The sequence below is a fragment of the Dromaius novaehollandiae genome, chromosome 8, assembly GCF_036370855.1.
Source record: "Dromaius novaehollandiae isolate bDroNov1 chromosome 8, bDroNov1.hap1, whole genome shotgun sequence".
NCBI classification, from domain to species: Eukaryota; Metazoa; Chordata; class Aves; order Casuariiformes; family Dromaiidae; genus Dromaius; species Dromaius novaehollandiae.
The window spans coordinates 30,401,717-30,414,487 of record NC_088105.1 but is presented as its reverse complement, the minus strand read 5'-3'; the positions used below and the strand labels follow the sequence as shown (position 1 = coordinate 30,414,487).

The 12,771-nt window shown below is 46.6% G+C and overlaps 1 protein-coding gene across 3 annotated transcripts in view; it reads left to right on the top strand.

Annotated features, from left to right (window-relative positions):
- Nucleotides 1-12,771, top strand: part of ERI3 (ERI1 exoribonuclease family member 3) — a 148,977-nt gene that overhangs the window by 25,452 nt on the left and 110,754 nt on the right. For all 3 annotated transcript variants that reach the window (XM_064516108.1, XM_064516110.1, XM_064516109.1), the window contains 2 exons: nt 5,849-5,908; nt 8,325-8,416. In XM_064516108.1, the coding sequence (XP_064372178.1) occupies nt 5,849-5,908; nt 8,325-8,416 (152 nt within the window). The remainder of the gene's footprint in view (nt 1-5,848; nt 5,909-8,324; nt 8,417-12,771) is intronic.

Sequence of the window (12,771 nt, the reverse complement as noted above, 5' to 3'; positions counted from 1 at the left end):
TCATTGCCAAGGAGAGTTGCTTTCCCGAGATGCATCCAGCTTTCCCCGATATAGATGAGAGGCTGAAGATGGCATTCAAGGAACTGGGTAAATGTGATTCCTTATGGATCAAAGGAATCAGGGGAGGGGGATTAATTTTTTTTCATTCAGCACAAAAAGTTAACTGTTTCTGCAAGTTGTGTACTTCTTCCCTGCTGCAGGCAGGGAAGTTTTCTAAGTTCCCTTTGCTCTGAGCTTTTTTTTTGCTACTCCACTGTTTCACTGTTGGCCAGCCCAGGCACTAAAATACTAACTAGGGGAATCAGAGTACCCAAGTTCTTTGCAGACAGGACTGGGATCATTGACACCATGACGCATTTTCCATGACCTCAGTGGCTGCAGAATCAGGCCCTCAGCATGCTTCTCCTGTGTGGACTAACTTGATTAAATGACTTCTCTGTGCTAGATGGAGCCCCCTCCAAGGCCAGCCAGACCTTTCCACATTTCCATATTTTAAAAACAAATACTTTTCTTTTTTTCATTGTCCTGTAACTGAAAAACAGGTGAAGGTATTTTATTTAAACTCAAAAAAAAAAAAACAAAAAAACCCTTAAGCACAGACAATGAGAGAAGCTTTCAGAAAGCTATAAACGTATGAAAACAGGGGGCTATAATGGAAAATCTTTTACAACCTTATTACTAGAAGGTTGAGCAACTACTTTGGCTGTCCCAACCCAGGTGAGAGTTGCTGGACATGTGGTTGTGCAAATGTATGCTGTGATTAATTTTAAAGTTTGCACCTGATCTGTGTTAAGAAACATGTTATCTTGTGGAGTAGGGCCCAAAATGTAAGTTTTATATGTCATCTACATTCTAGAGAAGTTGTTTCATTAGTTAACTCCTACTGAAGTTATATTTTGGAGAAATTCCTCTGTTTTGTCCTTCTCCCCAGTGCTAAAGGTTGCAATTCTGTTACTGCATGAGAGTCTGCAAACAAATCTGAGCTGTTTGGCATGGTTTTCCAAGCTGAATGTGATCTAAAGCATGCTGTGGTGTGAAGAGGCACTAGGGGCTTGACACTGGGATTAGTGGCTTGGAGGTCCTCTGGACACTGAGCTTGTGGTCGAGACATTCAGCCCATCTTATGCTCCTTCATGGCAGCGCCGCTCTCTCTATCTTCTCTCGCTCTTTGGAGCCAAGATGCCTGGAGCAGGTATTTGTGTCTCTGAGGGCTCATGTCTCCTGTGTGTGGAGCGAGAGAGGCTGTACGCTGAGCAGCTGTGTGCTGTGCGGCGGCTTGTGTGTTTTCAGGAGTCCCAAGGACGGGCATGGGCTTCCCTGCCACAGCATCGTGCTGCATTCCCTGCTCTGCGGCTGACCTCCTGCCTGGTGTCGTGTGTACAGAATGAAATAAAAATGGACAGCTCTGAAGCCAACAGGCGAAATGGTCGCAAAAACCCCTCCAGTGTGTATCTGTGGCACAAAATAGTCAAACGCACCAGGTCTGGGAAACTCTCTGCTATTAACAGTGTGTGTTAGGGAGCTGCTTTTAATTGTAGCCTGGAGACCACTGGCTCTTGAGCAAAAGCCATAGTAGCCTGTGCTGCTCAGTGCACGGCGTGGCCTCTGTGCTGCCCGTGTTGGCAGGCCTCCTGCCCTTCTCAGTCGCCTGGCCTAACCAGGTTTCCGGGGGCTGACGCAAGGCCCAAGGAACAGGGTAATGCTGGAGAGGCCTGTCACAGCATCTCATATCTAGCCTGACTTGGAAACACTGCCCTGAGAAGCAGAGGTGAGCTAGTCATACTGAGGATTTTACTAAACAGTCACAAAAATACCCTTCCTCGTTTGCCCCTGCTTTTTGCAAAGGCTGTAGTTGTTGCATGGAGACCTGTGGGATTTGTGGCTCTTACTGGGCAGCTGAGCAGGTAAGGCCAGTAGTGATACTGTGGGTGCCTCCCGTGAAGGCTGTGTGAGTGATACCACCAGTTCATGTGCCAGTTGTCCCTGTAACACCTGATGTTGCTACTGCAGTAAATCCTGTGCTCACTGCAGACTTCTGGCTTGCCCTTCCTTACCCCATTATGCTCTTCCTCCTTAGACCCCAGCTCTTGCCCCTGCTCTTGCTCCTTCGTGCTGGGCAAGAGAGCTTGGGCACCTCCTGCACCCCCGGCTGGGGGAGCGCAGAGCATCTCCCTCCCTCCTCACATGCTCGGTCCTGCTGGGGAGGAGAAGACACCTGCCCATGGCTCATGGGATGCTTTCTGGTGTTGATGATTTTGCCTGGCATGCTGACAGCTCCTCCCTGCCAGCGTGCTGCCTGTCCTGTGTGCTGCTGGATTTTGGGGATGCGGAGTGAGGAAGAAAGGCTATAGTCGGACCCTGAGGCAAGAGCTGGGGTGTGTTGTGTACGCAGCCTCCAGCTCCTGCGGAGCCACAGCCTGCACAGCTCCCAACCATCAACTTTCAGCTGTTTTATGTTTTCTGAAAAATACCCATTTTGCTAAATGCCAGTAAAGGGCTTTGTCTAGGCACCTCTACTTAAAAAGGGTGAGATTTATTGGCCTCTTTGTCTACAAAGAAAGACCAGGGCTGATTATCAGATTGTACACCAGAGACAAGTGCTTATGTAATCAGCAAAGTGTCTTGAAGTAGAAATACGATGGTTCCCGAGATAAACTCTGTAGGAAAAGCATTAGTGTTGACATTACACTGGAGCCTGTCTGCTGTGCTGCTTTTTTCCCCCTTCTTCACTTTGCTCACTGCCTTTACCAGGAAGCAACAAGACTGCTGCACAAAGAGTATGTGTGAGAGGATTGCTGGGGTCCCTCGACGTCACTCCCTGGACCTGGACTATCAGCTGAATTTGTTTTCCTTCCTGAAGAAGACAGCACAGCGTGGCAAGGGTGTCTACAAGGGTGTAGTACTCATGGGCACCCTCGTGGCATCCCTTTGCTTTAGTCTTGCTCTGTGTCTGCACTTACCCCTGGCCACGAGAGGGTTCCTCTGACATCCCACACCAGCGGCCAGGAGCACGTCTTCCCCTGCTGGTGCTGATTCGTTCTGTAGCCCTGATCCTGTCCCCTTTCTCTTCACCCACCTCTGTAAAACAGCACCTCCTGAAGCTTGGTTATGATGAGTGGTGTGATGAACCTTTAGGTTGAGAAGGTGGAAAGCACTTGCAGGTAGCTAAAAGCTGTTGCTAGGTATAAAAAATGTGTCATGCCCCTTTGGAAGATGCTGGTGGTTTGTCTGCTTGGTGCACAGGAAAACTCATGCCAGGTGCTTAAGTAAAAGGTTCCCTCTACATGCAAGATGCTCGTACAGGCTTTTTCATGGTACTTTGCTCTTTTTTAATGATTAATTTTTATTGATTTTTTTTTCTCTGAAGGAGCAGACGATGAAAGTACAAAAAGAAAAACGCCTTATAACTTTTTTGTGTTCCCAAGTACCATGTGCTTCGTAGGGTCACCAGTCAGACTTTACAATAGCATAGTTTTGTGCTTTTATACTTTATCAAAGCTGCAAGACCAGGTAATGTTGCGGACACCCAATGCACTAGGTTGGGTATAACAGATGCATTTAACTGTGAGCAGAACGGAGCAGGGAGGGTGAGAGAGCAGAGATCCAGACCCTTTTGAGCAATCTCCATGATTTGTATTGAAGTATAGCCGTGGAACAGGTGTATATCCCTTTGTATTCATACGTGTGATTTCTGCTGCGAGGGTCTTGGCGGGTGTCTGCATGGCGAGGTGCACTTGTATGAGTGAGCTGGTACTTTGCTTGGCCCTGCCGGGTGAGGAGGGGTCATTTCCCTCCTCTCAGGGAGGGAAGGAGTCTTGAGCAAGATCAAACAGTGACTCTTTGGTGGGACTCTGACCCCCTGCTGCTGCTTTCCCATCCCTCCGTCCCTCCTGATGGGAAATGTTTGAATTAGGCCATTCTAGCCCCATCTGCCTGTACCCATCAGGGAGTGCAGCACTGAGCAGATGCAGTCTGAGGATATCCAGAGCAGTGGAAGCCACTTGCATCAGCCCTGGCTGTGATCCCAAGAAGTTGCCTGGCACCCTTCCCCAAATGCTCATCTTTTATTTCCAGAGGTTTGATTTCAGATGCCCTCAGAGAGCCAGCGCCAGCGCTTTGCAGTAGGTGAGCTGCCCATTTTTGCCAGGTGAATGCACGGAGAAGATGACACCAAGAAAAGGAAGAAACAAGCCAATGAGTGTTAAAAACTGCTCTAAAGAGCCATGCGTTAATCTCTTAAATCTATCTGCCTCTTAGAGTATGGAAAGTCTGTAGGCTGTAGCTGTTACCCAATTAAAATACAGATTAATATAAAAACAGTTTCTAGAATATAAAAGAGTGTCTGTGTCCCCCCCACTTCCTTAAAATTCCTCCTAATAATGACTTGATGAACTTCAGAAACCCACCTAGAGGAACTCTGCATTCTTAAAATTAAAATACTTTCCCTAAAAGGTATATATTACTATTCCATGGAAGTCACTATGAGAAAATAATCTTTCCACTTAGAGCTTATTCAGTGAGTCAGGTATTTGGTATTCATTAAATGTAATTACAATTTAATTGAAGTTTAATCTTTTTTTCTTCCTTCCAAGTTCAGTGCTGTAAGCCAAGCAGCCAAAAAAACAGAGGTAGAAACAGTTGAGCTAGTTTCAGTTGCCATGCATTTAATGATAGAGAGCCCCGTGGTTTGGTACAGGACCTATGTTTCACGACTAGGCAGAGCTGGTGTGAGTTGCTCTTAGGTGGTGGGAAGGCTGTCGGTAACTCTCAGCTGGCCGCTGTGGCTTCTGGGGGGCTCGGATGCCGTGCGCAGGTGGTAGGGCATGCTCTTACACTGTGTTTGACCTTTGTTTTATGAAAATGTGTGAGATGTGTAGCTTCGGGAAAGTGCAATATAAAGCGAAATACTGTAGTGTGCGCTTGCTTTAATAAAGATTTTTTTAATTACTTGTGTGCATTGATGGCAAGCTACTGACCTCCAATATTCAATATGTTAAAAGACAGTTTTGTCAGTTGGAAGGCAGACAGAAAAATTATTTATTTTCCATATGCCTCAAGCTATCCTGGGCAGACACAGGCAAAAACCCATGAGCCTGTGTGTTTTTGTGCATGTGCTTACCTTTAAACAGGTAAGCAGTCCTGGTAAAGTCAGTGGAATTAGCTGTTGGCAGGGTCTGTCCCTAAGGAGTCCGCTGAAAAAAACAAGCACACTAGTAGTCTGGAAGAAAATGTTTTTTCTTCAGATTTCATTCAGTTGTTTTAAATACAGTGTTTGTTGTCTACGATTTAAAATGCGGAAGAATGTTGTGATGGACTATCAGAAAATATGTATGCTTGCTGCCCGTCACAGTGGAGGATGAATGGATTCTCTGCACTTCTCATTTACCAATAATAGTTTATTCTGTTTATCTAATATTATGCAATTTTGGTGTCACCATGATAGCAGGGGAATGCCTGCAGATGCCAGTAGTTACCTCTGCCTGTGCAAGTCAGGGCAACATCAAAACTAGAAACTGTGTGCTGAAAAAAGACAGCAGGTTGGGCACCGTGTCAGTACATGAAGCGGAGGGCATCACTGCACCCCTAAGTGGATCCTGCACTATTGGGAGTTTGGTGTTTTATGGTGTGGGTAGGAGCCCTCCTGCTTTGCTGTGTTTGCGATGAAGCTCTGCCCTTGCTTGTGGTTGGGACAGCTGCCAGGAGCACTCTGCCATGGCTGACTCCTCGGTATTGTCCACCTGGGTCACAGGAGCGTTTTAGCTGCAGGAAGAAGGACAGAAGAGGAAATTTTCTAATGATCTTTTGAATGCTGCTCTGATTCCTGCTTTCTGTATGTCTCTTGTTTCAGCTGACTGGGATTATTCAAGGCATGGTGGATGGGCAGCCAAGCCTCCAGCAAGTGCTTGAGGTAAGGAGAATAACCTTTAGTTCCCAAATTCTTACCTCAGGTCCTGTCCTCCCCTCTCCATCTCTTTCCGTGCACCCTTCCCTTTCTGAGAATCGAACCGCGTAATTTGACTATGATTACAGCTTCATTAGAATAACATTTGCTGTCATGTTGGTGACATGCTGCTGAGAGTATTGAACCATTGATCTGTCATCTCCAGCTGTTCACGTCAAGGGTACCGACAAGATATCCAAGCTCCTGCCAGCATATATGAGAAGAGGCTATTCTTGCTTGAGCCAGTTTTAAAGCACCAAGACATTGCTTGAGACCACTGCTCTGGTAGCTGTGCCTCCTTTTTTCTTCCACTCCCTCAGCACCTTATTAAATTAATTTTCTCTACCTATTTAAATGCTCAATAATACATGTAGTATAGAAGGAAAATGCCTCTAAAATCTAATCTGGAGGATGTGCGAATGCAGATATAGCCCTAATAATGCCATCTGCTTAATGTTGAATTCCTACAGCGTTTAGGGCTTAATTAGCTTGGAAGTATTTCTCCATCAATAGCTTTTGTTGGTAGTCAAATAGTGAAGGAAACAACCTCAAGCAGAGCCCGCTCAGGCTGCAGGTTGCTGTTCGATGCATTGTCTCTGTCAGGATTTCCATTGCTGTGTTACCTAATTGTTCCTAATCAGAATAATTGCAACAATTGCTTATGTGAGGAAATCAAATTAAAGGCTTTAAAATCCTCCGTGGAGACAGCACTTCATGGGCGCTTACATCAGGGATTTTAGAAAGGCTACAGCTGCTGTCCCTTGCTCCCTGGAGCCTTGTGCAGGGATGGATGTAAGATCCCAGCAACCCAAGGGAGGCAAAAGTGCCTCACAGGGATAGGAGGCTGGATGCTACTTTGAGGGGAGCTTTCCCCCGAGAGGGCTTTTTTACAGTTGGTTGCAGAAGGAAGCCCCATCTTCTGCTGAAGAGGTAGTGGCAGTGCCGTGAGGCCAAAGGTGGTATTCTGTGGAGGTGACATCTCACATCCAAGGCAACCCCCCTGCTCCCCCTGGTCCCTAGTGCTCTCCAGAAGGCATGTTGCAGCGGTACGTGTCTACAAACATACGTATGTCTGCACCCGCTTCCCCAAAGGGGAAAGCCCTGTTTGCTCAAATGCTATTGGAGTACTCCAAAAAGTAGTTCACTCTGTTTTTAGAGGAGTTTCATGCTGTGGAAACATTTCTGTATGTTTTTGAACACCTTTTCAGTACAATTAATACAGCTGCAGCTTTCTAGGTTTAAATGAGATTTGGGCTAAATGAAAATACATTTTCTGGTTAAAATGAGATTCTGGGGCGTGATAGTTTTTTCAGGAGCTGAAGGCATCAAGTGAGGGAAAAGAGGGATTTCTCCTGCTGAAGCACTCAAAATGCTGTTATGCAGCCTCACTAGCAGCAGCCAATTGCCTGTCACCTGCCACCAGATGGTTTCAGGCTTTTCACAACAAGGACTTGTTAGGTCTAGCTGGAATACTGCAAGTGTTTATGATGAGGGTTTATTCTAGCTTAGTTATTCCTGGTTAATCTCCAAGGTGGATGTGCATCTTCCAGATTAATGTAGCCCATTTCCAAAGTGGATCCAGAACAACTGTCCCTATGGGGAATCAAGAATATTGGATTCTCTTTAAATCCACACCGTACCCTTCCCTGAACAAACCTCTCCTCAGAGCTGTAAGGAAGAAAGAGACCCAGCCTGGAAAGAAGGGGCACACATGCCTTGGTTGTTACTGCCACACAATGCTTGTGCATGCCCAGTCCTTCCCCTTTGATCCATGTCCCATTCCTTTTGAGATGCATTAGTTGGAGTGTGTGTGAAGTGCTGTCGATGAGGGGTACTATCACAGGATGCTTGTGTTTCCCTGGAAATCAAAGCAGGTAGTCTGTTTTGCTGCCCGTTTCCCTTTGGTTCCCAGTCCGATACCTGGAGGACCATAGTGGATCCTCTTGGTTTAGGTTCTCCTTCCCAACCCCAGCCCCCACTTCAAGAAGTTAGTAGGTTCTTCATTGCTGTCAGGGACTCAAGTTATGCTTCACTACCAGCCCGTTTAATATGGGGAGAAGAAAAGAGGAGAGAAGCCAAGTAATACTGCATCTGTATTGTCCCATTAGCACTGCACAACTTCCATCCTTCTATGAGCAGAGCTGCTGTGGTGTCTGATAAGATCATCTCTGCTCTGGTTGCCTGATGTCTCCTATCAGAAATCTTCAAAGGTCCAAATGTGCTGTTGTTGAGATGGCAAGCAAAGAGAGAAGAGAGAGAGGGAGAGGGGTGGATAAGATCACAATTTTCTTCTCTCTTGATTGCAAGCGGCTTATCTGAGTTTAACTGTTGTGGCTCGGCCTGTCTCTGCAAAACTCATCCCCTTTTCTTGCCTTCCTTTCAGAGGGTTGACGAGTGGATGGCGAAGGAAGGCCTCTTAGATCCCAGCGTCAAGTCGATTTTTGTGACCTGTGGTGACTGGGATTTGAAAGTGATGTGAGTATGGAAGGGGAGGGAGATTTTTCTCGGCTTTATTGCTCCATGCTTGCCTGTAGTGGATACATCTTTGCAAACATTTCCTGCCAGCAAACAAAATCCTCCTTCCACCTTGAATTGCTCTAGCTGTTACTGACTAGTATGATTTCACAGATCTCTAATTTGGTGGAGAAGGATGGAGGATGCTCATCTCCTGGCCCCATTTTGTTCCTTCCCCGTTAATTCTGCTGCAGCTTTGGCTGTTTAACCCCTTGCCAGTGTTCAGTGGAGAGCTGCGGCTGAGAAGCCTGCAAGCATTCTTTATGCTGCACTTGATTTCTGCAGTGGTTCCCCTTGGTTTCTAAGCCTCCTGCATCGACAAGCCTCTGACTGTCCCTATTCTTTGTCTCCCAGGGAATCATTGCTTGTTGTACATAATGAGGAGTGGAGGGTTGCATAAGAAGAAAGATGGGTGCTAGGCATAGTGCAAGATCACTGTCTAGGATGTTCCCTATAGCAAATGAGTTCCTTTCATACCCCAGAAAAGTTTAAACTGAGGCTTTGTGGTGTTTCCCCTTTTACTATTATACTTCCTAAAGAGAAGAGGACATTGCTCTTGTTTCTGACTTTCCTGGTCCCTGAATGCTTCAATCTAGATTTCATCCTGAGAGACTGGGTGGATAAAAAGTTACCCCTTCACTCAGTAGATTGTGATGCACATATTGCATTGCACCTGGCATCTCCTCTGGGAATAGAGAGGATTAGATTTTCCATGCAGAGGAGGGAACAGGAGTAAGGATGAATGTCTCTAAGTGCACACAAGAAAGTCTTTGTCTTGCTGTACAGCCAAATCAAGCAATGGTCCTTACCTGGCTTTCACATGAAAGGCCTTCTCTCTGTCATCTTGGTGCATTAACTGTATGCAAACCACAGAGTAGTCTTTGGAAAGAGAATACAAGCCAAGTCTGGCACACTTTATCAGTGTTCTTATCATTGAGGTCATGCTTGTTAGCTGGGCAACAGTATCTAAAGAGTACCAGCTGGGAACCTGCACTGGGATCTGCAGGTGCTGGTGTACATGCATGTCTCATTATGAAAATAGCTGGGCCAGCGGCCTAAAAACTGGATTTAGGAAAAAAGGAGTTAAATGTCAAAGAATTAGATTAGTCTAATCTGTAAGGTGTTTGCAGATCAGTCTCACATTGTGCTGAATTCACTTGGATTCCTATAATCTCTCCTCAGCTTTTTATTTCCTTAGAGTGCTGGGTAAAGACTCTTGTTGTTATCACATCGATAAAGCTTGGGCTTGACATATCCAATGTTAAACTGACATCCACAACTCGTTAGTAGTGTTGGTTTTCACTTTGACATTGGTTTCCCTAAGTCTGAAGCCTAAATAAACTGCGTGCAGCCTGGGAGCAATCAGCACTGGTTCTTTCCTGCAGAGTGGTCTTTGTAGAGTGGCAGCTCCTTGCCTGTTCTTGGTATGATTAATGAGACATGAGACATGAGGACCGAAGTGGCAACGCAAGCTCCAGTGGAGAGGGGAAATTTGCCATGCTCCAGACAGGAGTGTGGCATGCTAGCTTTTGAGTCAAAAGCTGTGTGTGTGTTGGGGCCATGTCCAGAACTGGTATACGAGTGTATCCCCCCATTCCTGCATAACTGGTTTAAATTAAAAGTAGGGCTTCTTTATATTTCATGTTTAAACTTTCGTTAGAGATGGACACAAAGACAGCTGAGCAATGTGCCAAACTCTAATTTCTCATCTGTTCTCTTTTCTCAGCTCTTTACTCCTATATTGCTGTCCTGAGAGTCCAGTTTACTGCTTTTGGTGATGGTTGTGAGGAACAGAATTGTGCCTTGCTGTGCACGAAGCCCATCTTTCCATCCCTTCCACTGTGGGATAAGGGTCCTGAGCTAATGGCATCCTAATTTGGTATCTGTATGGAACAGGCAACCTTCTGAGGGTTTTTGCTTCAGAGCTCTACAGTGGGCAAAGGGTGACTGTGTCCTCTCCTCTGCTGAGAGCTGCTGATTTTTCTCCCTGACCCAGGAAAAGCTGTTCTTGATCCCCATTATGCCACCTGTCCTGGGGCCTGAAAGACAGTTTGTCCTGCAAATGCTCTCCACACCTCATTGCAAGTTGCCTGTGATCCTTAGACATGAGTGAATTGCTCTCTGTCTTCTTCCTTGCTCTTAAAGCAACATGTTTATCTTACCTCAAAACTGCTAGCTGCTAACTCCTCCTTTTACTATTGGATTTCTCTATCCTTGGCTGATTAGTTTTGGTAATAAAAAAGTACCAGACAAAACAGAAGTGAAGATCAGCCCCACTCCTGGTGAGTCGTGGGTGTTGTGGGGTGAGCTGGCCAGCAGGACATGCACTTCTGGAGCTGAGATACTTGATTCACCATTTGCAGTGGTCTCTCGCATGGATTGTGCCTCACTAGTCAGCTGGAAAAGAAGACTCCACTCCTGGCCATGAGGTTGCAGTGAGTGGTTCATTTCTCCCTCTTCCTTTTAAAAAATTTTTTTAAACCATTAACTTCAGAGTTCAATCCTGAAGCATCTCCAGGGCAAAGCAGAAAATACATTTCATGTGTCCAGCCACATGGATACAGGGAGTCTGGCTGCAGCTGCTTGGTGAGTAGCACATCACGCCGCTCCGTCACCGATTGGGTGCAGCAGCGTGTAGCATCACATCTGATTAGTGCTATGCCAGTGAATGAGGCTTGAGTGAGGACTCCCTGCCAGCTCTGACTTGTCTCATTTCCCATTACTTTTATCCGTCACCACAAATGCCGAGTCTCCCTCCTGAACTAATTAAGTTTGTGTGTGTTTAGACACATTGCCAAATAGGGTTTAGCAAAGCAGAACTGAGCATCTCTTTTTAAACAGAGAAGCCACAGAGCTGAAATAAGGCTGTTCAGACAAGGAGATACAGCATCGGGGATGTGGAACACCTAGGAAATATTCCAGGGAATCACCCTGTACTTCCCTAAAAGACTTGCAGTGTAGTTGGTGCCCTCTTCTACTGTGTGGAGACTACACACTTGGCGCTGAAGGCGCTGGGGCAGTGGGAAGGGAGGTAGTGGCTACTTATCCAAGGTTGCTGGAGTATGTCCTTGGCAGCATTGCACAATAAAAAATGGATTGCAGGGGGATTCAGGAAAATGAGGTGAGGTGTTCCTAGAAGGACAAGGTCCTTGCTCTGGGCTGAAGACAAACCATCTGATCCATGCATAGCCCTTATAAGTGCTTGTGGCCTCAGAAATGCTGGTCCTGTGGGGCTTTGCTGTGTTACTTGCACCCCCAGTGAAGGCTCATCTCTCTGCTTAAATGCAGCCCTCCAGAGGGGGGTCTTGATGTGTTACAAGCCTTTGCCATCTGGCATGTGAGTAAATTTAGGAGAGGGGCAGAGTAACATGTGGGAGCGCAAGAGGTGTGGGTAGAAGGCAGATGTTGGCCTGGATGCCAGGATTAGTGTCTCTTGCTCTTGTTGATGTGAGGTTTCAGTGGCAGCATGTTGTCCTCAGCACTCTGTAGCCACTGCTGGAGGCACAGCACTCATGCTTCCTCAGAAATGTGATGCTGCCCCTTTGTGAAGAGCTGCTGGCTACCAAGGGCCTGAGTGCAGCAGTGCTTCCTGGCTTAGGGAGCTGTGGCTTGAGGCAGGTCCATTCATAACTGTGCTGCTGCTTTTCTCAGGTTCCTTAGCATAGTAATAACAGCTGCTTTTGGTGTCCAGTGGTATCTGGGCCTGTAGCATTCGAGATAGGAACTCAGCTGCTGAAAGACCTGTGAAGCCTCTGCTTGGCTGAAGGGTCTTCAGAGAATGAGGCACTGCGTGGATTTAGATTTGTTTTTACTTGCACATTGGAACTTTCTTGGAAGGCCACAGAGCTGTTTCTATCTGGCTTCCCTCTGACAACTGGGAACACAAGTCACAGTGAGCTGGGTACCTGAAAAGGGACACCAAGCATCTGGGAGTGGCTTGTGGAGGTTCAGCACATGAGTAAAGGTCCCCAGCCCTGCCACCAAAGGCTGTGTCATGGCTGTGGTGCAACATCCTGAGGAGAGTCCCTATTGGAGTGACTGGGTCGCTGCCTTGAGAGCCCATTGCATAAGAGGGCTCAGAAATGAATACTGATCCTCCCCTGGCTGTGCTTGGATTAACTGGTTCTCAGTGCTTGATGTGCGTGAACCAGGCTGGAATGGGGGAGACAGCAGCTCTCCTCCCACCCCTCCCCTTCCCTCTTGTTAAGATGCAATTTCTTTAATGAGGAAAACCTCTTGAGTAGGAACATCACCTTTCTGAAGGCTTGTCCTGACAAGGCAGTTCAAGCCGACAGAGTCGCATATCAACTTCAGCA